The sequence below is a fragment of the Agelaius phoeniceus genome, chromosome 11 (genome assembly GCF_051311805.1).
Source record: "Agelaius phoeniceus isolate bAgePho1 chromosome 11, bAgePho1.hap1, whole genome shotgun sequence".
Taxonomy (NCBI): Eukaryota; Metazoa; Chordata; class Aves; order Passeriformes; family Icteridae; genus Agelaius; species Agelaius phoeniceus.
This window is the reverse complement of record NC_135275.1, coordinates 9,448,119-9,470,294: the sequence shown is the minus strand read 5'-3', so window position 1 is coordinate 9,470,294 and position 22,176 is coordinate 9,448,119. Positions and strand designations below refer to the sequence as shown.

Genomic DNA, 22,176 nt, shown 5'->3' with positions numbered 1-22,176 from the left:
TAGCAGGGAAGAGGAGAAAAGATCTAATGATTAATCTGGTTTCTAATATAATTCAATACATTTTTAAAACTACTTCTAACATTTCATATGTATAATTAAACTTGACTTCAAATCTGAACATCAGTCTTAACAGGTTTCTAAAGCGTCTCCATGAGTTTATACAAAAGACATTTATCCCACCTTTGCCAATGTTATTCTACTTTTCTAGCTAAAGGTCATGTTAAATTTTAGAAGCATTTGGATGTCAGAAAAAGAAGTAAGGCCTTCCATAAGACAGGTCTTCTGAATATGCAATCATAAAAGCTTTATGTAACACGTGTATTTATAATATTCATAATGCAAATAAGTCCTAACCTTTTCAACAATTCTGAATGTTTTGGAAACGTTTAGGGTTTTTATAATTTAGTGGGTTTTTTTCTTTCTGTGCTTTCCTCCTCAGCCCCAGAAGAACACTGAGTCAATATATGGTCATTTAGTTTGCCAAAATCAAAACAGGAAGCCAGGGATTTAATAAGTAGTCCTCCTCACTGCTAATCAAAATCCTTCCACATCTCTGGTTTCTCAGCTATGAAACTCCAGATTGCATTCCTGATCATCCATGTCTGGAAACTTTACTGGTATAATATTCATTTACTCTCCTGAAGGGTACCCCCCCTTCCTTGCTGTTCAAGTAACTTCACATCAACCAGTGAAGTCAGAAGAGTCCCTTCACTGTCCCCATACATGCTTTATAGCACAAATGTGATATTTATACAAAGTAACCCAAATCTATGCAGGCACATCTGGGCCTTCTAAATTGAATTACAATGGTTAATAAAGCCAACACCAACAAAGACTTAGTTCAGACAAGAAGAAAATACTTTTTTATATAGACATCTCCTGAATAAATTCCTATTTTATATGACTACAAATGGAATCAATCCAGGTCTTAACTTCAAAAGAAACAACCCCTTGTCATATCAAAGTAACAAAGTTTATATAAGAACATAGTTACTTCCCACTACATGCAATGCTCCTGATTAATACTTAAATACTATCAATATTAAGATCTCTGCTGTGCCTTTCAACACTACTCATTAAAAACATTTTCATTTCAACAGCATCATGAACTGGGACATTGCCCAGGAACTGAACAAAATATCCAAGTTTTTTTAAAGACTTGACTTTCATACCCAAGAATATTAAACACAGTTCTCACCAAGTATCCAGGCACAAATTTAGATTTAGTAAGAATGTTAGGTTGGAAGCAACACATTCAGCTTGCTCTGAATTCATTCACAAATAACTGTGTCAGTCTCACCTCTATCACCCCTAATTCCTTATCACCCATTTATAGGCTCTGTCCTCTGCTCAGCAAGGAAATCTAATGTGGATCATTTTTAATCATTTTTAATGTCCCTGAGGCTCTGGACATGAGATTCCCTGGCTGTACAGGCAGTAGAGTTCTCCTGCTGGCCCTTCTTGGTCCCAACCTCCACTTTGCCAGAAGTGTCACTCTCCAAAGACACAACAGGGCTCCCATTCTCACAGCTTTGTTGCATTAGCAAGTGAAGTGCTTTTTCAGCCAAACAGCCATTACTAGTTTCAAACTCGAGGAGAGGAGTACCATAATTTATATAAATATCACTAATCAGAAAGAAATCAAATATCAAACAATAGTTAGGAAATGCCAGTAAGTAAAACAAAAACTGGGATCCCTAAATTACATGTACACAAATCCAGCTTATGTGGCACAGCTCAACACCTGAAATCTACAATTACCTGATCGTGAAATCCTAAAAGTCCAAAAGCAAATTCAACACTATAATCAGAAAGCATTTACACCTTGAGTCTGGCAACATTCCTAATAAAAGACAGATTACATGATACAAGACCATTCCTGTGCACTGTCTCCACTGTCAATCAAGTATCCACATTTCAATATCTTTCTATTCCCCCTAACAGCAAGTTCAGGTATTGAAACCCACTGAAAACTTGCATGTCATTGACACCTCAACATGAAAGGTGATGAACCACATCCTCATCACAGCTGGGTAGCTGCAATCAGCTTGCAAATTGAAGACTATACCACTGAGACAGAAATTAATATGCATTTACTAGGGACTTTTTAAATCCTCAATCATATATTTTAGAATGAACTACAACATAAAAGCACTTGCTCTGTGAACTTCCAGCCATGAGCTCCCTTTTGCAAATTACTAAACCTCATGTTAAATTTAACATATTATTGCCCTAGTTTGCTGTATGCAGTCATTGTCTAAAATATGAAAATTATGAAAATAAATTATTATATCACAACACATTTTTGCCTAATAATGTTCCATAAAGCAACTGAAGTAGCAAGCAAGCTCAGGGACACTAGTGTTGATTAAAGGTGGCATTAAAAATCTAACTTTAGAAAAAAGACCCAAAGAAAGAATCACAGAACACATATAAGCATCTTGACTTTGTATAACCCAGACTTTAACAGATTTTGACACCACAAAACAGACACCTGGCTATAGAAACCTGATATTTCTTTACAAGCTATCCAGAAAATCTTCATATGGGCCAAAATTCTGACCGAAACTGAAATTTTGAAAGTGTTCTGGTCCAAAGAAAAAAGCTTTGAGACTACAATTTCATATAAATGAATTCTATATTCACCAGGGGGTTTAGTGCATATGACTTTAATGCTAATTCCACACAAAGCATCCACTAAGGACTCAGCTATTTCCTTCCCCCTCTGCACCCCAGACAAAACTGGATTCATGCACAGAATTTGAGTCCAAGCTCACTGTGCAAAACAAGGGACAAAGTGACATTATGGTAGATGAGAATAACACTAAAAACTGCTGCCTTATTCTTCCAGAGGTAGTCAGCACACTAATGCTAATGTGACACACTAAACCTTCTACACTTTTATGGAAGACAGGCAACAAAGCAGGACTTCTCCTCAGCACGAACGAGCCCTCTCTTTAATGATTTTTGAAGTATTTAGCAATGAAAGCAATGAAAGCTTTCAGCAGTGAAAGCAACCCAGAGCGTGCCTCTCCCAGCTGTTGTCTCCATCTGAAGATAAAAAAAAGAGGTACAGCTGAGTGATGAGCTAAATGAAAAGGCTTTTCTCACAAGTACACAAACTGTTACAGACATCAGCCTTCAGCACAGAATAACTTTCTACTTCAAAAAAAAGAGGACGAGTTGTACTATATAAAAATTACAGTATCAACTTCAAAAGTTGCACTAACCTGCATTTTGGAGGCTGACAGAAAACATAAAAACACAGAATAGAAATATGAATGTGCTATCAAACACGCTAATTTATACAACTGAAAATAGTGTATGACTTCCAGAATGTATTTCCTCATTTTCCTGCCCCTCCACAGAATCAAAGAATGGTTTGGGTTGGAAGGGGCCTTTAAGACCATCTAGTTCCACCCAGCCTGCCACATTTTCACTGACATTTCACACATTGACCACTGTTTCTGGTCAAAATGAGATCCCAGCATCAACAGTCCATTGTGCTGTAAAGGTTATTGATGGCTGTTTTGCAAAATGTTCACCTCAGCAAGCATCACCATCACTGCAGGCTGCCAGCACAAATGCAGCAAGCATCTGTGGCTCCCTTAGACCCCATTTAACAGCTGAGCCCCATCTCCTCATCCCACCACAGGAGGACAGGAGATGGTGCTGAAGGACAACACCACACTATCAGGCTCCAGCTTGCTCACCCATCTCCAGGTAGAAGCCTGTGTGACCTGTGTAGAACAGGAAAACCACGACCAGCTCCTCCCAACCTGCCCTGTGGGGAGCTCATTTTGGGGCCTTTCCCACAGAGACCCCCAAAAGAGCAACTGAAATGTGTAAGCATCCTGTCCTGCATAGAAACTTCCTTTTAAACTGCATCATGCCAATATTATTTTGCCAAAGTCCTGCATCCTGACAGTGTGGGCATAGCAAACAGAGCCAGGGAGCTCCCTGACCCCTGTCCTGCTCCCTAAGAAATGTGCATTTAGAAACAAATAAATTTACAGGAAAAGCCACAAAGCTCAGCAGAGAGGATCTCTGACAGATACTCCTCACTGAGCCTGCTGACCTTACACAAGCAATGGAGCTGCTCATGAGATGGCTCCTTAGGAATCTGCACCACTTGGAGACAAATTCTCCTTTGGGAACTCATGGAAGTTCTTATCAGTGATCCAAAAGCATCTAATGGAAAAAGAAATTCCTGTAACATAGTTTCATCTTTACTGTACTGATTACTACATACTTCAGCAGCAGCAGCTAAAGAGAGCTCTTTTCAAGAGAGTAGAATAATCTCCCACTTAAAATCTGAGTTGCATTAAACAATTAAGACAAGGAAGAGAATGCATGGAGGTATGCACCAACTGTCCCAAAAAAAGAATCCCACAGTTTTAGCTCCTAGAGTTTGGGAGATTTTGAAGTTAACAATTTTACAAAGGCATGCTCTCAGACTCTATTCTTTGCTTCTTATCAGCTTCTCTACTTTATTGCAAGGGAATAAAGTTCTCAATCAGATTGAGAAAGGTTCTGCATAACAGAGAAATTTCAGAAGAAATAAATTTGCAGTCCACCCCTTCTTAGCATCTAGGAGACCTGAAGGCTAACATAACTGCTGGACAAGCCAGGAGAAGATTTAGAGTGGAATCATCTGTATTCACTAAGAGGACAATGCCTCTTTTCATATCTTGGCTGGATATCTATTAACACCAATGCAACACTGCAGACAGACAACATTTGGCCCAAAGGCCCTGATAATGAAGGCTGCCCCCCAGAAGAATTTCCATTCCTCCTTACTGAACTGCTCCTACTAGAAAATGTAGCATCATCATAATGAAAAACATGCCTAAACATGACCCCAAACCTCTTCTGATGAATAATTATAAGCATTCCATCAGTTTACACCTCATAAAGAGACTTTAGTCAATCTCACTGGAAAACAGAAGTGTGATGTTATTGCTGTCATCATCATCTCCTACAGGACTGGGAAAAGAAGAGTTTCATGAATCAGGGTTGAAATATTGTCCCTTTCCTGCCTTCAAGACTTCAAGACAAAGATTTTTATTTTTAGGAAATGAAGAGCAAGGAGAGCTTTCCAAACAAAACAAGCAAACACATTTTCACACTATGTAATTCCCATTAAACTGGTTTTCTGCTGTTTAAGTACAATGTCTTATTTTCTCCTAGATACTTCCATGCTGACTTGATGGACTAATTCACCATTCATCAGGTAATGAAGACAACACAACAGCTGATGATGTTGGTCAACAGCAGGCACCAGCAATTTCATTCCCACCTTGTTTTCCTCCTACTTCACTTAGAATCAGCAGCTTTTTTCACCATCTTTCAACACTTAGAAGGTTATTGATTTTTTTGTATATATACATTCGCTCAGTAATCTGGTAATAGAAATTTGTTTTCAGGAAAACTATAAATCAGTCAATTATGATATAAAATTAGACTGAAATCTTGGGACAAGAGAATAAAGCAAGAGATAGTTGTGTCCACCACACATTTTGATTTGAGAAAATTGTTTGGATATTCTATTGTTTACTTCATCACTACTGGCTGCCTTCTTTACAGAAAACTCCAGAGAATGTGAATAAGTTTATGGTGGCATGATACAGAATATGTTTCTATTTACTAACATATAAACTAGAAAGATATTTATAATACTGTGATACACTTTAATGAGAAATACTGCATGCAACAGTAAACTTAGCAACAGTGCTCTGAGCCAGCATTATGTGTAGGCAATATGTAATGTGTTATTGCCAATAATGTACAGAAATTATGTTTAAATATCTGCAGATAAGCTGATTTACCTGAAGTCATTACTAGAGTCTGCTGGCTTTAACTTCTACCAAAGAAATGACTCAGAAGTGCTACAATGAAATATTTGAATCAAAATGAGAAACTTGTGGCAGTGTAAGATCTGAAAGGCACAGCTGACACAGCCTTAAATGATGTTTTAAGTTCCACATGCATATTCTGTTTACTTGTGGTAAAAAAGCAGATGTATTATTATCACAGCTGCTACACTTCTTCAAAATGCACCTTTCTTACCAACCTTTCCATTATACAAGAAACACCACTACAATTCAGAATCTCAGCAGCACAGAACATGAAATGTTGGGGGCTAGTTGCCGTATCCAAAATGTACCTTAAATTGGAGGTGTAGCTGAGGGAGGAAAATGAGATTGGTATAGGGAGCAAATTTGTTGTTGGCTTCTGTTTAACACCTGACAAAGAAAACTTTGACTACTTTGAACTTCAAAGTTTATTTGCCAAAATAAGCTTTACAATAAAGAGAGAAAACACTGTTGAATACAGTTTTTACAAGGCATCTGCTAACAGAAAACATTGCATCAAAAACAGTATCTGATCCTGATTAAATAGTATTTATCCACTACACACTAAATGAAACACTAAATGCTTCACAGGCAGGAAAAAAGCCCAACAACGTTCTGGTAACCCAGATCACTACTTGGTAAATACTGGGTCAGACTCAATCTGATGTAATACTCCAGTGTACATGACAACACCTCAGATCATCTTTCCAAGGAACCAAAAAATCATTGTGTCTTGACGTTTTCTGATTAAAAATATTTTTTCTGAACAATACCTTCACAGCAATCACTGCATTCTTAAGTTTTACTTCCTGACAGAAAAGAAAAATATCTACTACAGTGATATAAAAGGAAACAATAGCTTGTTAAAGAGAAATAGAAAGAGTAACAAACAAAAAAATCACAGGTGAGTTGGAGACTGCTCCACAGCAGAAGGTTTTTTAATAGGCAAGATGTTGGAATATTTGTCTTTGCTGAAGCATCTCTACAATCAAAATGATAACAATTAAGCACAATGATGAGATTATGTTCTCTCAAAGCATTTAAACAAAGTATGGTGTGAATTATAAAGTGTGATGTGAACTGCCTGATCTAGAACCACTGAACACAAAGGCCCTACCTCTAGCTCAAACTTCCTGAGCTGAGGATTACTGGATCCAGTACTGGGCATTTATTTTGTTCCCTAGACTTCCTCAACTGGCCAGTGTTGGAGCCAGGATCAAGGGGTTGATCCCACAGGTTCAGTACAGCTGCCATAATTTGCTGTTCCTACACTAAGGAACATCTTTATAAAAAAGAGTTGCTTCTAGCATTCCCAAGTTAATTTTGGGGCACAGATAATTCTTGACATTTAGCTTCCAAATAATTACAGTGCTTAAGTTATTGATAAAAATAACCTTCTATCTCTTTTCAGAGGTGTGAAAGCTTTTCAAATTTACATAAAACCCATATATGCCAACTAGAAATCTACAGCTCAGAACAAACACATTGCTCTGTTTTAGGCAAATATACACACACAGAGTATTGTAAAATAGAAAAAAAACTGAGTGCTTTGCTTGTCCCCTTTGGAAGATCTGTGTCTGCCCAAGCTGAAAAGGTCTCCAATCCCTGTGCACAATTAGGACAGCAGAATACAGGCCAGATTTAGCCCTCCAAACAAAGAATTTCTAAGCATGTCTTTGATTTTTCTTTTTTTCCTGTGATTTATCCAACAACGAAGGTCACTGCAAACCACAGAGTGCACATTTTACTGCTTGTTACAGCTTATACAAAACCACAGCTAGCAACACCAAGCTAAAATATGTGCTATTTTTCTTAACTCATGCAGAGCATGCTTGCATAGATATAGCAGCAAATTATCAAGTAATCATCGCCTGTGGCAGCATCCAACTATTTCTGAAGTTGTGGGAAATCATTCACCAATTTTAACATCTTTCTAACTGTTATTATTTTCATCATCAAAATATCACTGCTTATAAAAATCTTTTAGTATGGGAAGAAAAACTGTATTGGGAAAAGCTTTAGAATAAAATGTGCCAGAATCCAACTGTTTTGGTGGAGTGAAGATACACGCAACACATGGCTAACTTACAAATGAGGGAATCAATTCTCATAAATGTTTATCAACCTAACAGCTACTGACAGAGTAAATTCCATTATGAAGTCATGACATTTATAAAAATTAACCCACTCTGATTTTTGTCTCTGGTTTTTGTACAAATTTGCTGCAACATGTACTTATTTATAGGCTTCCAAAGATGAGTGAATTCTTCAATAAATTTCTGGGGATCACAGCCTTTTGTCTCCAGCCTTTGGCCTTAGGAAAGAGTTCACTACATGCAAGAAAATGGATCCATGATGAAGTTAATACTACATGTGGGAACATACCAAGTTAGATAAGCTGCTTCTGATTTGAAAACAGGTACAGTATTTAAATTACAAAGCCAGGTACTTGAAAAGGCAGGTTCTCTGTATGATATCTACACTCTAGGCTTGGGTTAAAAAAAAATCTACAATCCCTTGAGACTCTACATCCTACTCAGAGTTATAACAATTCTAACATTTAATTAATTACAATCTGAAAGCTAAAAACTTCTCTGCTCCCTGGGAGTCAAGTATTTTCATGTGATCATAAGACCACAGCAGTTTATCACTCATTAGCTAAGTCATTATATTTTTAGTGTTCATGGTTAACACCTCTAATCTGCAAGTAAAATGCATTCACTTAAAATATGAGCAGCCATGGAAAAGTGGCATTAAGATGATTCACCCTGCAATTGGGGTTGTCTCAGAGCACCACCTAGTCATTTCTAATCAAGTCAATACACGAAGAGAAATAAATATAAATCGGTCTTTGCGTAAGGACACACAATTTTAGGATAAAAAGATCAGTTTGGTCTTCTAGATAAAATGATAATGATAAGCCATTTTAGCTTCCCTCTCTAAGTCAAGATAAAGGCTTCTAATTCCCCATTTTTAATTTTCAGAGAAATAAATATTCCACCACAAACTTAAATTTGTAGAGTAACATTCAAATCCAAGGATTCAACTTGAAGGATTTTCTTTCATTCCAGCAGGGCTTTAATATGCACTATGCATGACTGAAGTCACAGCAAGTAAAAACAAGGCAGCATTTGGAGTTTTGTAACTCTTTTCTAAAATACACAGTCTGAGCTTGATAGGAAAATTCCTGAACTGTCTTTGTGAACAGTAAACCATGGACTTGAAACTCACCAATCTTTATTTCTCATGGTTATTTCTCCAAAGTTTTAGAGGGAGAGGATGTGCTGTTATATTCTTAAGATTTCCCTCTCTTCAGGCACTGCAAGGGGTGCCAAGTCGTGCAGTGCAGGAACAGCTGATGTTCCAGGGTGCCCCTGCTCAGCACTGACCCTGCACTGGAGTGTCTGCACTCTGAATGCTGCCTGTCAGCCGAGGAAATGCCTCCTGCACACAAATGTGAGCCCACCAATCTGCCCTTGCCCAAGAAACCAAAGCATCTCTGTTATGAGTGACCTCTCTAATAGGTTAGCAAGGAGCAGGCATCAGCACCCTACTCTGTAATTACAGAGACTGTAAGTGTGCACACCATGACTATGGAGAGACAGCCAAATCCTTTAAGTTCATTGATAGCTGATGAGGTTACCTTTCAGTTCATATCACTCAAGATCTAATTCTCAGAAGAACAGCTTCCCACTATTTATCAAGGTTAAAAAGTATATTATTATGTGAAAACAATTTAGGGTCTCTACTACCAGCTTTCTTCCTGTGACATAAGAACAAGGGGCAGAAGGAAATGAATAAACAACTCAGTGGAAAACAGCCTTAGTACCTGGACCTCTGGCACCTTAATTTGTCCTTCACACTTGCCAGGGACTTACTCTGAGATTACTGGTTAATAATAGCTATACATTCCAAACACAAACTCTTCAAAATTTCACATGGGAAACAAGAGTCTGATACAAAATTCTTTTGTGTTTTGTGGGATAAAATGAATACGCTCACTTGCATTTTAATAGTCTGAAGATTTAAATAAGATTTCTGTGGGTTTACACTTTTTCTTCCCCATTCTGCAAAAAATGTTGTTTACACAGCTGGTTGAAAAATTTCATAATCTCTTCTAAAGAATAAATCCTCTTCACATGACAAATATCTATCTCCCAAAAAAAATAAAAAAATCTGAACTCCAAAGATCCCAAATCCAAAGACTGAATTACCTACATGCAAACTTTGTTCTGTACTAGAAGTGAAATTTTTTACTAAGAATATTAGAAGTTTTGTACTTCTGTAAAGGCAAATTCAGTGCCATTTCATTATTTCATAGTTATGAAATACAACAGTCAAGTATTTCCCAGCTTTAGTAGTATTCCACAAAGCAATATATCAAATAATATAACATTACTATTTATTCTGTTATATTCAAATAGTATAACATTACTGTTTATTCCCCATCCCTGGAAGTGTTTAAGGACAGGTGGGATGGGGCTCTGAGCAACCTGATCTACCACAAGGGACATTGGGACATCTTTAAGGTCCCTTCCAACCTAAGCCAAGGTTGTCATTCTATCTTTTTATTGCTAAGTGATGAAATGCAGAATTCAAACATTTCTGAAGACAGAATCTTGCAATTTAAAAACACCTTCAGTGGTACCATTCCCACCAGCTGGACAGCTCCCATCCTTTTTAACACTCAAATTATCACCTTTTCTTTGGTCATGTGCAATTTCTGCTGAATGGGGTGCAGCCTGCCTTGGCTTCATTGACAGATCACCTGTTCAAGAAATCACTGAACTTCCCAATTAAATACTGAGGGGTGCTTTTGCCACCAATATAGCAAATAGAGGCTTAACATTAGCATTTCCAGATACACATGAGACTCTGCCTGGAAGCTTACTGTATCTTCTGAGACATCTAACATTAACTCCCCCAAATTTCCTGTCCTACTGCTGTTTACCTAAATGTCACTGCTTCTGCTGTATCACTATGGGAACAGTGGCTGTTCCTTCTGTTCCCATATTGCCACTACCAATCACTTTTTCTTCGCCAAAATTTGCTGCCAAAACACTCTACGTACTCAAATTTAAAATATAGATTCTAACAACAAAATTCTCCAGAAGCACTCACCAGAACGTCAGCCAAACCATTTCCAGATAAAGACAAAGGAACTGCTTTAAGAGAATTCCCTAGATATCATTCCACTCTCTATACAAACACTATTTACCATATCTGGATCTTTCACAGCCTCAAATTTACTTTTCCTTTCGACAACCTTTTAAAGCAGAAAGCTATTTTATAGGCAGGAAACTAAAATTCTAAAAAGATAAATATCCTGTCCAAGAATACCAAGAAGTTCAGGGCAAACTAAAACATTCAGTGCTCATCCCTGAAGTTCTTGGCTAAAGTCTTACCTATGTTCTCTTACCCTTTTCCCTTATAGCACCAAGCCAGTTGACTTTCTTAGCCCACATAGTCCAGTGCTCCTTTTAAAGAAAACAACCAGTTCTGTAAGCATGAAAATTAATAAAGCCTGATCCCTTCAGCCTGCCATTGACTGAGTTTTGGGATGACAAGTGGCCTGCATGTGGGGGAAAGAGGAAACACAAAGTTCCTCTCCCTTTTCTCAAATATCATATAAAAATAACTTGGAATTGTTTGTTTCTGCTTTATTTGGTAGAAATCAGATGCTCTCAGAAGCTGAGGCTAAATCAGCAGCCCATGCATTTTCCATCCACACTGATACACTCTGAGCCATGCAGTGCTCAGGGAAAACAGAGATGTGGGAAGCAGTCCCACAACAGGAGACCAAGTCCTTTACAAAAAAGTCACAAGTCTAACCTGTGCTGACAGGCCAGGTCTGGGCTCAATCTGCATTAACTGGGGTTGTTAAGACTGCAAAGCCTCCAGCAAGTTTGAGTTCAGGGTAAGGTCCTCTTATGGCATTAGGAATGCAGAAGGCACACGTGCCTGGCTTAAGGTGGGCTTGCACCAACACCCCTGTGACCAAACAGACACACAGCAAAACAACATGGCCTTTGCCAAAAACATGGTTTAGTGACTCTCACTTCAATGAGATTTAATTATACTAAAGAAAAGATGTAAAACATTTTAAGTACCATTCAGCTTGGTACTAGAACAGAGAGAAGCTTTCTGGTCCACACTATGCCTTGAGAATGAGAGCAGCTCCACCACCTCAACAGGACCAACAGAGCCAGTCACAGACTTTGTACCTGGAACTATTCATCTCTAACTTTCAAACATGGAAGCATCATTTAATACCATGAGATTTATAGGTACAGTTCAGTTAAACCTTGTTCCTTTTTATCACTGAATATTTCATTTCATTTTTCTGAAGTTAGTCACATCATGAGATTTTGAGACCTTATTTTAATAAACATACAAGAGGTATGTAATTTTGTGGGTTGCTTTCTTTCAGATTTTTCCTTTTCTATAGCAAATACAATATGATATAAAGTTACTTGAACTCAGAACTACTAAGTATTCTTGTGATGAAAATAAGCATATAATCACTTAAATATCATTTATGATGAATAACGTTAATGCCACACAACATTGCTATGTGTTTTAAAGGATTCTGGATAAATACATGAAAAAAAAACCAGTAATGGCATCATAATAAACCCAACAGAGTGGAAACTGCACTAACAAAATGTCTGATAAACATAATAGAGCTTTGGGGTATTTGCTACTCAGCTCCTTGGAAGGACTGCATTTGTCTGATTAGCTGAGCTGCAGAAGATGCCGTCTTGCTGGAGGCTGCTGCACTCTGCAGCCACCGTCAGCAACCCAGAAAAGTACAATAATTAAACTACTGAACCTTATTAACAAACACTTCTCATGCTCATATTCTTACCCTGTAAGAGATTTCCTTTATGCTGAACAAATGTAAGCAGCTCTGTGGGCTCCTTTGTGCCACTGGATCTCCCACAAGATTTTACTGAAATGCTGCCTGGTAGCTCAGCACAACATACAAAACCTGTCAGGTGTGATTAAACCCAACATATCACCTGGCTTGTATCACAAGAGAAAAGGACAACTAAAACAACTGGGCAAATTAATCTTCAGGCTGAACTATTTCCCTCAAACTAATATTTGATGTATCTTAATTACTGGAAAATTTGCAACAAAAATAAATCTGAAGACGAAATTCTGAGCTTCTGCAGGTTCTTTGTCAACTGTGGTCCCTTCACCTTTACCAACCCTCACAGACCATGGCTTGTATTGTCTGATTTACCACACTAACAAATAGCAAGGTTCAGGTCCTTAATAAGAGCATCACCCAAAGGAAGAATTCTACAAGAATGCAAACTGGTAACAGCTCTCTACCCCCTTGAATAATGATCAGGGTGAAAGAAATTGTAACAGCAACAGACTTAGACACTGCCCAAACTTCTAGCCATGCATCTAAACAAAAAATATACTGGCACAATAACTTTTAAGAAGGGTGGGGAAAAAAAATCTTGATTCAGAACTAAACAAACCCATGCAACTCAATCTGCCTATCATTTCAAAGTTTAATTAATCCCTAAAAATACTGAAAAGTCAAATTATGCATCATAGTCAGCCATGCTGACTTATTGAAAAATCACAGAATTCTGAGCATACATTTCAAACCTTTATCTAAAGTTTGCTTCAAATGCTGAAACCAAGCACCTGCATTTCTGAGAAATACCACACTGTGCCATCAAAGAATTCTTCAAAAAACCAAAGGAGCTCTAAAAGCCCTTTTCTTCATAAAAATAACCATGAAAAGGATCACAAACAATTCTAAGTGGCTAATTGGCTTTACCAAGTAAATCTTATAGAAGCAGAAGCAACACTCAAGTCTCAATCTCTTCTGAAGCAGGCAGTGGGGAGGAAATACAATGATATTCAATTTGCAATTCATTAAATGAAAATGTTATCACAAATGATTACACAATGTCCAAAACAAAAAAAAAAAAAATCACTTCCATCCTAATTAATATTCTCCCATTATCACTATATATTCATTTAACCTTTCATTGTGGCCCTATTCTTACAGATGGCCCTGCAAAAGAAAGGTTTTGGTGCATGACAGAAGGATAAACAAATCTGAGTTCTTGCAAAATGAATAGCAAACCAAATCACACATTCAATTAACCATGACCAAAAACAGTTTGTCATTAAAGCTCACCAGATTAGAAACTGCATTTCAGTTGATTTAACAGCTACATGAATCTTTTGAAATACTCAGGGACCAGCTTTCTAAAAGCACACAATTATTCCAGTTCTGCTCCAATTAAGCAAGCCATCCTTGACCAGCCCTTGAAAAACCATGGGTTCCAACTCTGGTATTCCAAGACACAGCACTCACACCCAAACCATGCTAAAAACAAGCACAGTTCTCAAAGCCTAAGATACATCTGATCTGAACATCTTTTTAAAAGAAAGTAAACACCCAAACTCTGCACAACCTAGAGTTTTAAAACAGGGTTTATAGAAAAAATCCAAGTAATATTTATGGCAACCTGCATTTGGTGTGGCATTAATTCATGGCAACATGGAAAGCTTCTCAGTTTTATGGTGTTCTGGTTTTGAGTAAAACTTCCAGAAACAACTTTCAGGGTTTCCTTTAGCATAGCAGCTGTTGTCAAGGAACAAAACCATAACTAGTGTTTTGTTAGGTTTACATACCCAATATTGGAGTAAACAAGAAATTCACATGCTTTACGTAAAAGTCAGGAAAATAGTTTTATCACCAGGATTTTTCATGGGTTTTTTCAGAGTATTTCAAAATCTACTTTTACTCTACTTCAACAGTTTGCATATAAAGTACAGACTTCCCCCACTCATCTTAAATGCTTAATTTATATTTCAATTATAGCTATTTTAATACCAAATCTAACTACTTTCCCCACTGGCCACTCAAATGATACAGTAACTAATATGATTGTTCTATATTTTTAAATTAACAGGTTTACTTTTATTACAATCAGTCTATACTTAAATATTTCACAGACATATCTTCATCAAGCAGGGAGTAAGGGAAAAAAGCGAGTGGGGAAACACTGCTCTCCACATAGAGAAACCCAAAAAAGAGTTTTCTCTACCAGTGCAGCACTATTCTGTCTGGGGACTGACTTTAGGCTATAATAGCCGAAGAGCCCTTTCTGTGCATGCTCTCTCCCCAGGCAGCTTGCCAGCAGTGCACTACCAGCAAACCTCTTGAAGGAGGGACAAGCCCTTTGCAGGAATTCCCCACAGGAACAAGCTTGCCACTTTGAACATGGAAAAAACATTTCCTTTCAAATGGGAATGATTAAGTACATCTTTTTGTAAGACCTTCTGGTCTGGACAACAGAGAAGCTCTGCCTTGCATATCGAAAAAAAAAAAAAAATTTGTAGTGTCATTACCTGGAATCTATAACACCAAACTGCAGATCTTCACATACCCTTATACTCCAAACAGACATTTTAGGATCAGCTGCTTCAGCACAGATGAAGTTGTACTGGGACACACAAAATAAACTGAACAGGAACAAGGACTTGACTGTGTGACTCCCACACCTCTACAAACAAAAATGCCCTTTCTGCCATTTGGAAATTGCCAGTCATCCTGGTCACAGCTTTCCTTTGGGAATGTCTCTCTTCCTACACCAGAGTGAAATATAATTTCTGTTTCATTCACAGCAAGGGATGGACTTGACACATGCAATTACATTCACCAGAAAAACTCAAGAGCTATGTCACATTACTGGGGTAGTGCAGCACAGACAGTGCACAGAACTTACTGCAGGATAAAGTGGGACTGAAACTCTAACTCACAATTTTCATCTGTTTTGCAGAGGTGTGCATTGCAACACAAAGGAAAAAAGAATTCCTAAATTCAAAATCCGCGTTGAAAAATCAAAGTAATCGATAATCATTAGTTAATGCATGTTACTGAAGTTTTGAGCTAACAGTAATATTAAACAAAGAATTGAAATAGGAGATAGGGATGAGTACTAAATTACAATATTTTTTTATAATCCCCTTGCAGAAATGTCATCTCTTGAGAAATTCTTGCAAATGTGCAAAGGTTACTGATGCACTCTCTTTCACCTAATAACCATGAAATAATTTTATTATTCATTTTCAGAGAGATAAGGCATGTTGTTCTTCTAGTTAAATAGTTATTTAATGGGTTTTTGAACAAGAAAATACATGTCAGGGTATCAATGTACATGAAAAATAGCAAAAAACATTATCAGAACTATCCCTCAGAGCATATGCATATAGACAAAAAAACTACCCAAGTCTCCTATTTTAATTAAATGTGTGGGGATTTTTTTTTTTCAAAATTGAGCCAATGACTTTCTCATGGGCCCCTCCTATTCATACACAGACACATAAATACATTTCATTGACTCAAATCAAGGCACAATATAAAATTCCTGTGGTGTATCAGTTACAATTAGATCCCACATTTTTTAATCTTTTTCAGATAAAACTTAATGATATTTTCTCTTACAACAAATTAATCTGGTATCTTTAGTATGGGTAGCTTGGCTAAGTGTACATAAGTCATTCTAAGGTCTCCACTATGTTTTCCCAACCAAAGTGAAGTATTTTCAGTAGAGTCCAAATTATCTTGCATCTTTCCTCAAAAGTTTACTTGGGTGACTTTGATGCCAGCTAACAGGGACATTAGGAGAGTGCATTAGCTAAGAATCCAAAGATAGAAAAATATCAGAAACACAATATCAGAAAGTTATTTAGATTGGAAGATTTCTCTAAGTGAGTGGAAAGAGAGCCAGGCCTTAAAGACCCTTGAACTGAAAAAGTAAACATGGCAAAGACAGTAGATAAACACAGAAATCCTTCTAAGATGCAACATTGAGCACTTAGCAATTAAACAAAAAATTTTTAGAATTATTTACTAAATGAGATTAAAATTTATAGAATTCTACAACAATATTTTCAGATAATCTCCTTATAAAGGACAACTGGGTGCCACGTAAAAACCAACAACCTTTTCAATGGATGGATTAATTAGTCATGTGGCCCCAGAACTGAATGAGTCATCGAGTTGCTAATGAGATAAGGACAGGAAGCTTGACACCTCTAAGTCAAGAGTTCACCCGGTTCTCCTCAGAGCACTCTCCTGCTGTGCCCTACATTGAAGGCACAACACTGGCTTTCCTCCTGCTGAAGGGACTCAAAGAGCCCCATAAAGCTCCTTACAGAGGAAATCTTGGCCTGAAAGTAGGACACAAACATTGCCTTTCTCCAGCAGTGTCCCCCACCAAGGCTCTCCCAGGCCTCGGGATAAAGAAGAGGCATCCAGGAGCATCAGCACTGCCCTGCCAGCACAGGCTGAGAGAGACATGGCCTCCCTCAGAGGCTTCCCCACTGACAGTGGCACTCAGACCAGGCTGAAAAATCCTCTTATCAGGGGTACAGAGATCTGTCATCAACATTAGGGGCCCTTTGTGCACTACAGGCAAGTCCTTTCCTCATGGGACTTTGGCAATTTGCTGTCATGTACACAGCTGGGTCTCCCACCCCTGACTCTGCTGCCAATCTCTGCTCAAGTAGAACAGATTGTCACCACACAAACCTTGGGGGTTTAGACACAAGAGACACAGTGCAACCAAAAATTCAACTCAGACTTCAGGGGTGTCATTTCCAGCAACTCTGGATGGATGGATGCCTTCTGACTGTTCATATTATTAAAAGAAAGGAAAGAAAAAGAATAACCAACAATGTCTTGACCAGGCCCAAAATCCATTGTAGGGTGCTGATCTGCCTGCACATGATAAAGAAAGAAGTGCAAGTTGGGCAATAGGAAAGGCAGCAGGAGGCAAAGCACAGAACAGAACATGGGACAGCAGGATGACACCAGGAAGACAAATTGAGGTGGGAGAAGGAGATAGAGAAAAGCATGCTGCACAAGAGGACAAACAGAAGAGAAAACACAGAGGGAAGCCAGGGGGTAAAGGCAAAAAGATAACAGGAAAGAAATGAGTGGGAAGTTAAAGACAAGAGACATGAAGGGAAATAACATAGCACAGATGAGGAATAAAGGAAAAGACAGAAACAGAAATAAAATATATACACAGGAAGCCCTTCCTGCTTGAAACTGTTTCTTATCAAGCTTAGACAAGAAACACTTCCAAAAAGAAGAGCTCAATTAAGCATGGAAAGTTCAGATCACCTGAAACTTCTGAAAGCAGATGAAAGAAACTACCTTAAATTATGAAGCAGGATTTCATCCCAAAGTACATTGCCCCTGCTCTAACAGAAAACTTCTCAGTTCCATAATACTTTCAGCCATCTACTTGGAGAAGAACAGGGCCAATTCTGTCAGTACACTCAGTGATAAGAGACTAATTATTGATGAAGTAGAATTGAGGCTTAAGTTCATCACTCTGTGCTGCAGTCCATGCAATACACACAGCCATGAGAGAACTACTCCAGCTAAAACACCAAAAAGAGGATCCCTTTCTCCTTCCTCTCCTGGCACACATCAAACACACATCAAGGTGTTTTAGACAAAGGATTACACAAAATTTCCCATAGAACACAGGACTGTAACCCTTGGCAAGTGGTCAAGCACAGCCCAGTCTGAATTTGATTCTGCACTTCTGCTTTGTTTGAATGCATTGCCTTGTATCACCCACTACTCACACCTCTAGCCTGGCAGAGTATGACCATGAATCCCCTGAGGAAGGAGGTAACTGTACTGCACCCTTGATCCCAGGCAAAAAGGCCAAACACAAACCAGAACTTGTACATTCAGAACACAAACATATTAAAAAAAAACTAATAATGAAAGGGACTCCTTACCATTACCATCTGCTTAGCTCAGTCACCAATATACTGAAAAAACCTTCTGTTGCTTCCCCAAATTATCATAAATATCTCATAGCATGCTGCTGGCTCTGTCACAAAAACATCAGTAATCACAGCTTGCAAATCCAAGACAAGTGACCAACACAGAAACACACAGTGGAACCATCCTTGCACCACCAGTTTTCTATAAATAGTCTACTGTTCCAAAAGGAAGGGTTTGGAACCCTCTCACAGACCTTTATCTTAAGATATTTAGGATTAAAGATAGATTCATTTCCAAGAATAAATGATACCTAAGATACAGCCTATTTTTAAAAAATACATAAAGATGCATTTGATTCACTATTTCTCTTAAGACACATATACATGTTTCTTACAATGTTTGTTATATATTTGGTTCTAAAATTCATTTTGCCATTACTGCTGCAACATTTAAGTGACTTGGTGTTGGAGACATTAATGAGAAAGGGAGAACATGGCTCACACAACCAGAGTTTGGGTGGTTGATACAGGGCCAGTGTTTCACTGGCTCAGCCACAGGCAAAGACAGACTCAGAAACCCTCTCAGGTTTCTTTTACAACTCTTGGAAACTCCATCAAACAGGCTCTGCCTTTTCCCTCCCACCACAGAGAGGAGGGAACACCTGCTCTGCACATGCATCCCGCACTGAGGTTGCCACTGCAAACTTTCCAAGTCATAAAGGATGAACACTTGGCCAGCTCAGATTCTCATATTTACCTTCTCTTGAGCCCAACCAGAAATGAACAAGTTTACATTTCTAGTTCCCATTTACCAGTGGAACACTGGTTTTCCCTGAGGCTGATTACAAATTATGTCTATTTCATGTTCATAGAAAAACCCCACATGTATAAATACTTCATTTTCTGTTTACAAATGTAAAAAAACAAATGGAGCCAGTGCAGCTAGCTGATGGAAAGCAATTCATCTATTCAATTCAATGTAGCAGCATTGAGAGAACCAAGCCAGATATAATATCCATATGCAAACTAAAATTTATGAACTTGAATTAGAGCCAAAGTGGGGTCTCCTAGCAGGACCAGGGGAGCCAAAATCCTGTCAAAGGTTCAATGATGATTAATATTTGGCCTGTTCACAAACCAGAGGAAAGGTCTGAACATTATTAACAGAATAATCCCTATTCCCATTGTAAGACTGTCCTCTCTCCAGCACTTATTGACACAAGCACCTCAAGCAGCAGGAAACACAGGATCCAGCAGGCTCCCAAGCAAGCCTGAAGATTTCTCACTCAGCTCTTCTCCTGTATTCCCTCACAGTGCACTGGAATCCACACCCATCAAGGAAAATTGTCAGTGAAATTCCAGAAGAGAGACATGGACCCAGACCACTGGGTAACATATTTCATGGTAGAGAACCCCAGTCATAGAAAAAGCCAATGCTGCTCATTCCAGAACTATTTATTTTATTAGACTAAACACACAGGATCTGTCTGTGTGCTCCCTTATTGACTTTAAATCTGTCCCAGCAGCTCAAAGTACATGGCCAGTATAAATGCTGCTCTTTGAGCAAACTTAGTGCAAAGACCCAAGTTCAGGATAAACAGGATGCAAATTTAAATGAGAATTTGAGATCACTTAATGGCCAACTAAACTTTACATACAGATAATTGGAGGGGTTCAAGAGCCCTTCTACTTGAAATCAAGAAAGTTTAAGAATCTCTTACTACAAGAAAAAAAAAGACACCAATTATTCCTTAGACTAGACTGGCCACATCAAATAAGAAAAAGGGAAGTCAGCAGGGATGAAAATGTCCATTGTCCTTCTAAACATTAGCACATTGTAGAATTGAAATTGGCTCAGAAACACCAGACAGTAACCTAACAAAACTAATGCTAGAAACATTTTTCAAAATGATTAGCCTCTGACACAAGAACTACTTTACCCTTTTCATGTAATGCTTTCTGAAATTGGTTATTAGCAGATCTCGGGGTGGACTGACAGCTATGGAGATTTTTGCCCTGAATTTCTCAGGGGAAAAGAAAGAAAATCTGTTGGTTGGCTGGATACACAGCTGCATAACTCTTTCTTTACACTGACCTGAATTATTCTGCCTTTCATCAGCAATTTTTATTGTCCATATTTACTTAATTGCAATTAAAAAGTCATCTGCACAAAGTAATTACTTCTAGAAAAATAAACATATACACACCACAAATTACCCAAATATGTTCATAAAATAGAAGAGCTCATATCAACCCTAATTTTCCAGGTAAATGAATACAAAATTATCTACTTCTTGGTACCCAGTTCTTTATTTCATGAATTTCCTTTCCCATCCAAAGAGTCACATGCAGATTATGAGAGCACAAAACCACTCTACTATTTCAAGATGGAACTTCATATAAACAACAAAATCATTACAATGTAATTCAATATTACCCTTGACAGCCTTTATAAGTTTTAGAGAATTTTAAAAAATTAGTTTCCATTTTATCTTTTCAAGTACAACCCTAGTATACTATTTTCAACCAAAGAAATACATCTCTACACACCACTTACTGCAATACCATCCTTTTTTTGAAAGATCATTTATACCAGCAGTGACTGCTTTGAAAATTCACATTGATGTTCCTATCACTTTAAAATGTATTAATGCAAAATCTCCCACCATCCTCTCATTAAACATTAAAATACCCAGTAAAATAAACAGCCAAATGACACCATTAAAAACTGCAAACAGAGTAGACAAGTACACTAGGAAAGGCAGTAAACCTTCAAGTCTGAAACAAGTGCCAGAAACAGTAACAGCTAGTAAATGTATGTAATAATATGAGCAAAGAAACAAATTAAAACTTTTTTGCCACACAAATATATGGAGATACACAGCATATTAATGCACATTTCTTTCCAAAGAATTTTACTGATAAAAAGCCTAATTTTGAACATATGACAAAGTAACATGTAATACTGGGGGAGGGGGGGGTGGAACACAAAGCAATTCCAAATACATTTTGTATAATACATATATACCAAATTCTTTTGCTGAAATTACCTATATTTGCTGAAATCTCAAATACTAGCAGTTAATCACGTTAAAAGCACAGCAAACAAAAAAATCAAGATTACTTACCAAATTATGATTAGTTGAATTAGAATCATCTTCTGGGAATGGGATGTAAACAGCTAAGGCCACACAATTGGCAAAAATAGACAGTAGTATAAATATGTCAAATGGTCTGGAAAATCTCGTTAAGGAACTCGTGACTTAGGAGTTTCTGCAAACTTTTAAGTCTAGTTCTCCATTCCAGCATCAACAATGGTAAAGCAAGTCTTTGCTTTAAGGCAATCTTTTGACTGATAACTCTGACAAACACTCCATCACCTTTAGTTATAGCACTATATATACCATATTATTTTCCATCACAATGATCCTTCAACGTCCTCTTCCTTTTGAGAAGAGTGAAAACTATTACTCATGCTGTCACAGAGCACTTTACATTAAATTCCAAAGATGAATATAATTATCCACTC

The 22,176-nt window shown here is 37.8% G+C and overlaps 1 protein-coding gene across 6 annotated transcripts in view; it reads right to left on the bottom strand.

The window, feature by feature from the left end:
* The window catches only part of CACNA1D (calcium voltage-gated channel subunit alpha1 D), a 169,190-nt gene that overhangs the window by 142,090 nt on the left and 4,924 nt on the right, over positions 1-22,176 (bottom strand). For all 6 annotated transcript variants that reach the window (XM_077184756.1, XM_077184753.1, XM_077184757.1 and 3 more), the window contains exon 3: positions 21,776-21,881. In XM_077184756.1, coding sequence (XP_077040871.1) covers positions 21,776-21,881 — 106 coding nt within the window. The remainder of the gene's footprint in view (positions 1-21,775; positions 21,882-22,176) is intronic.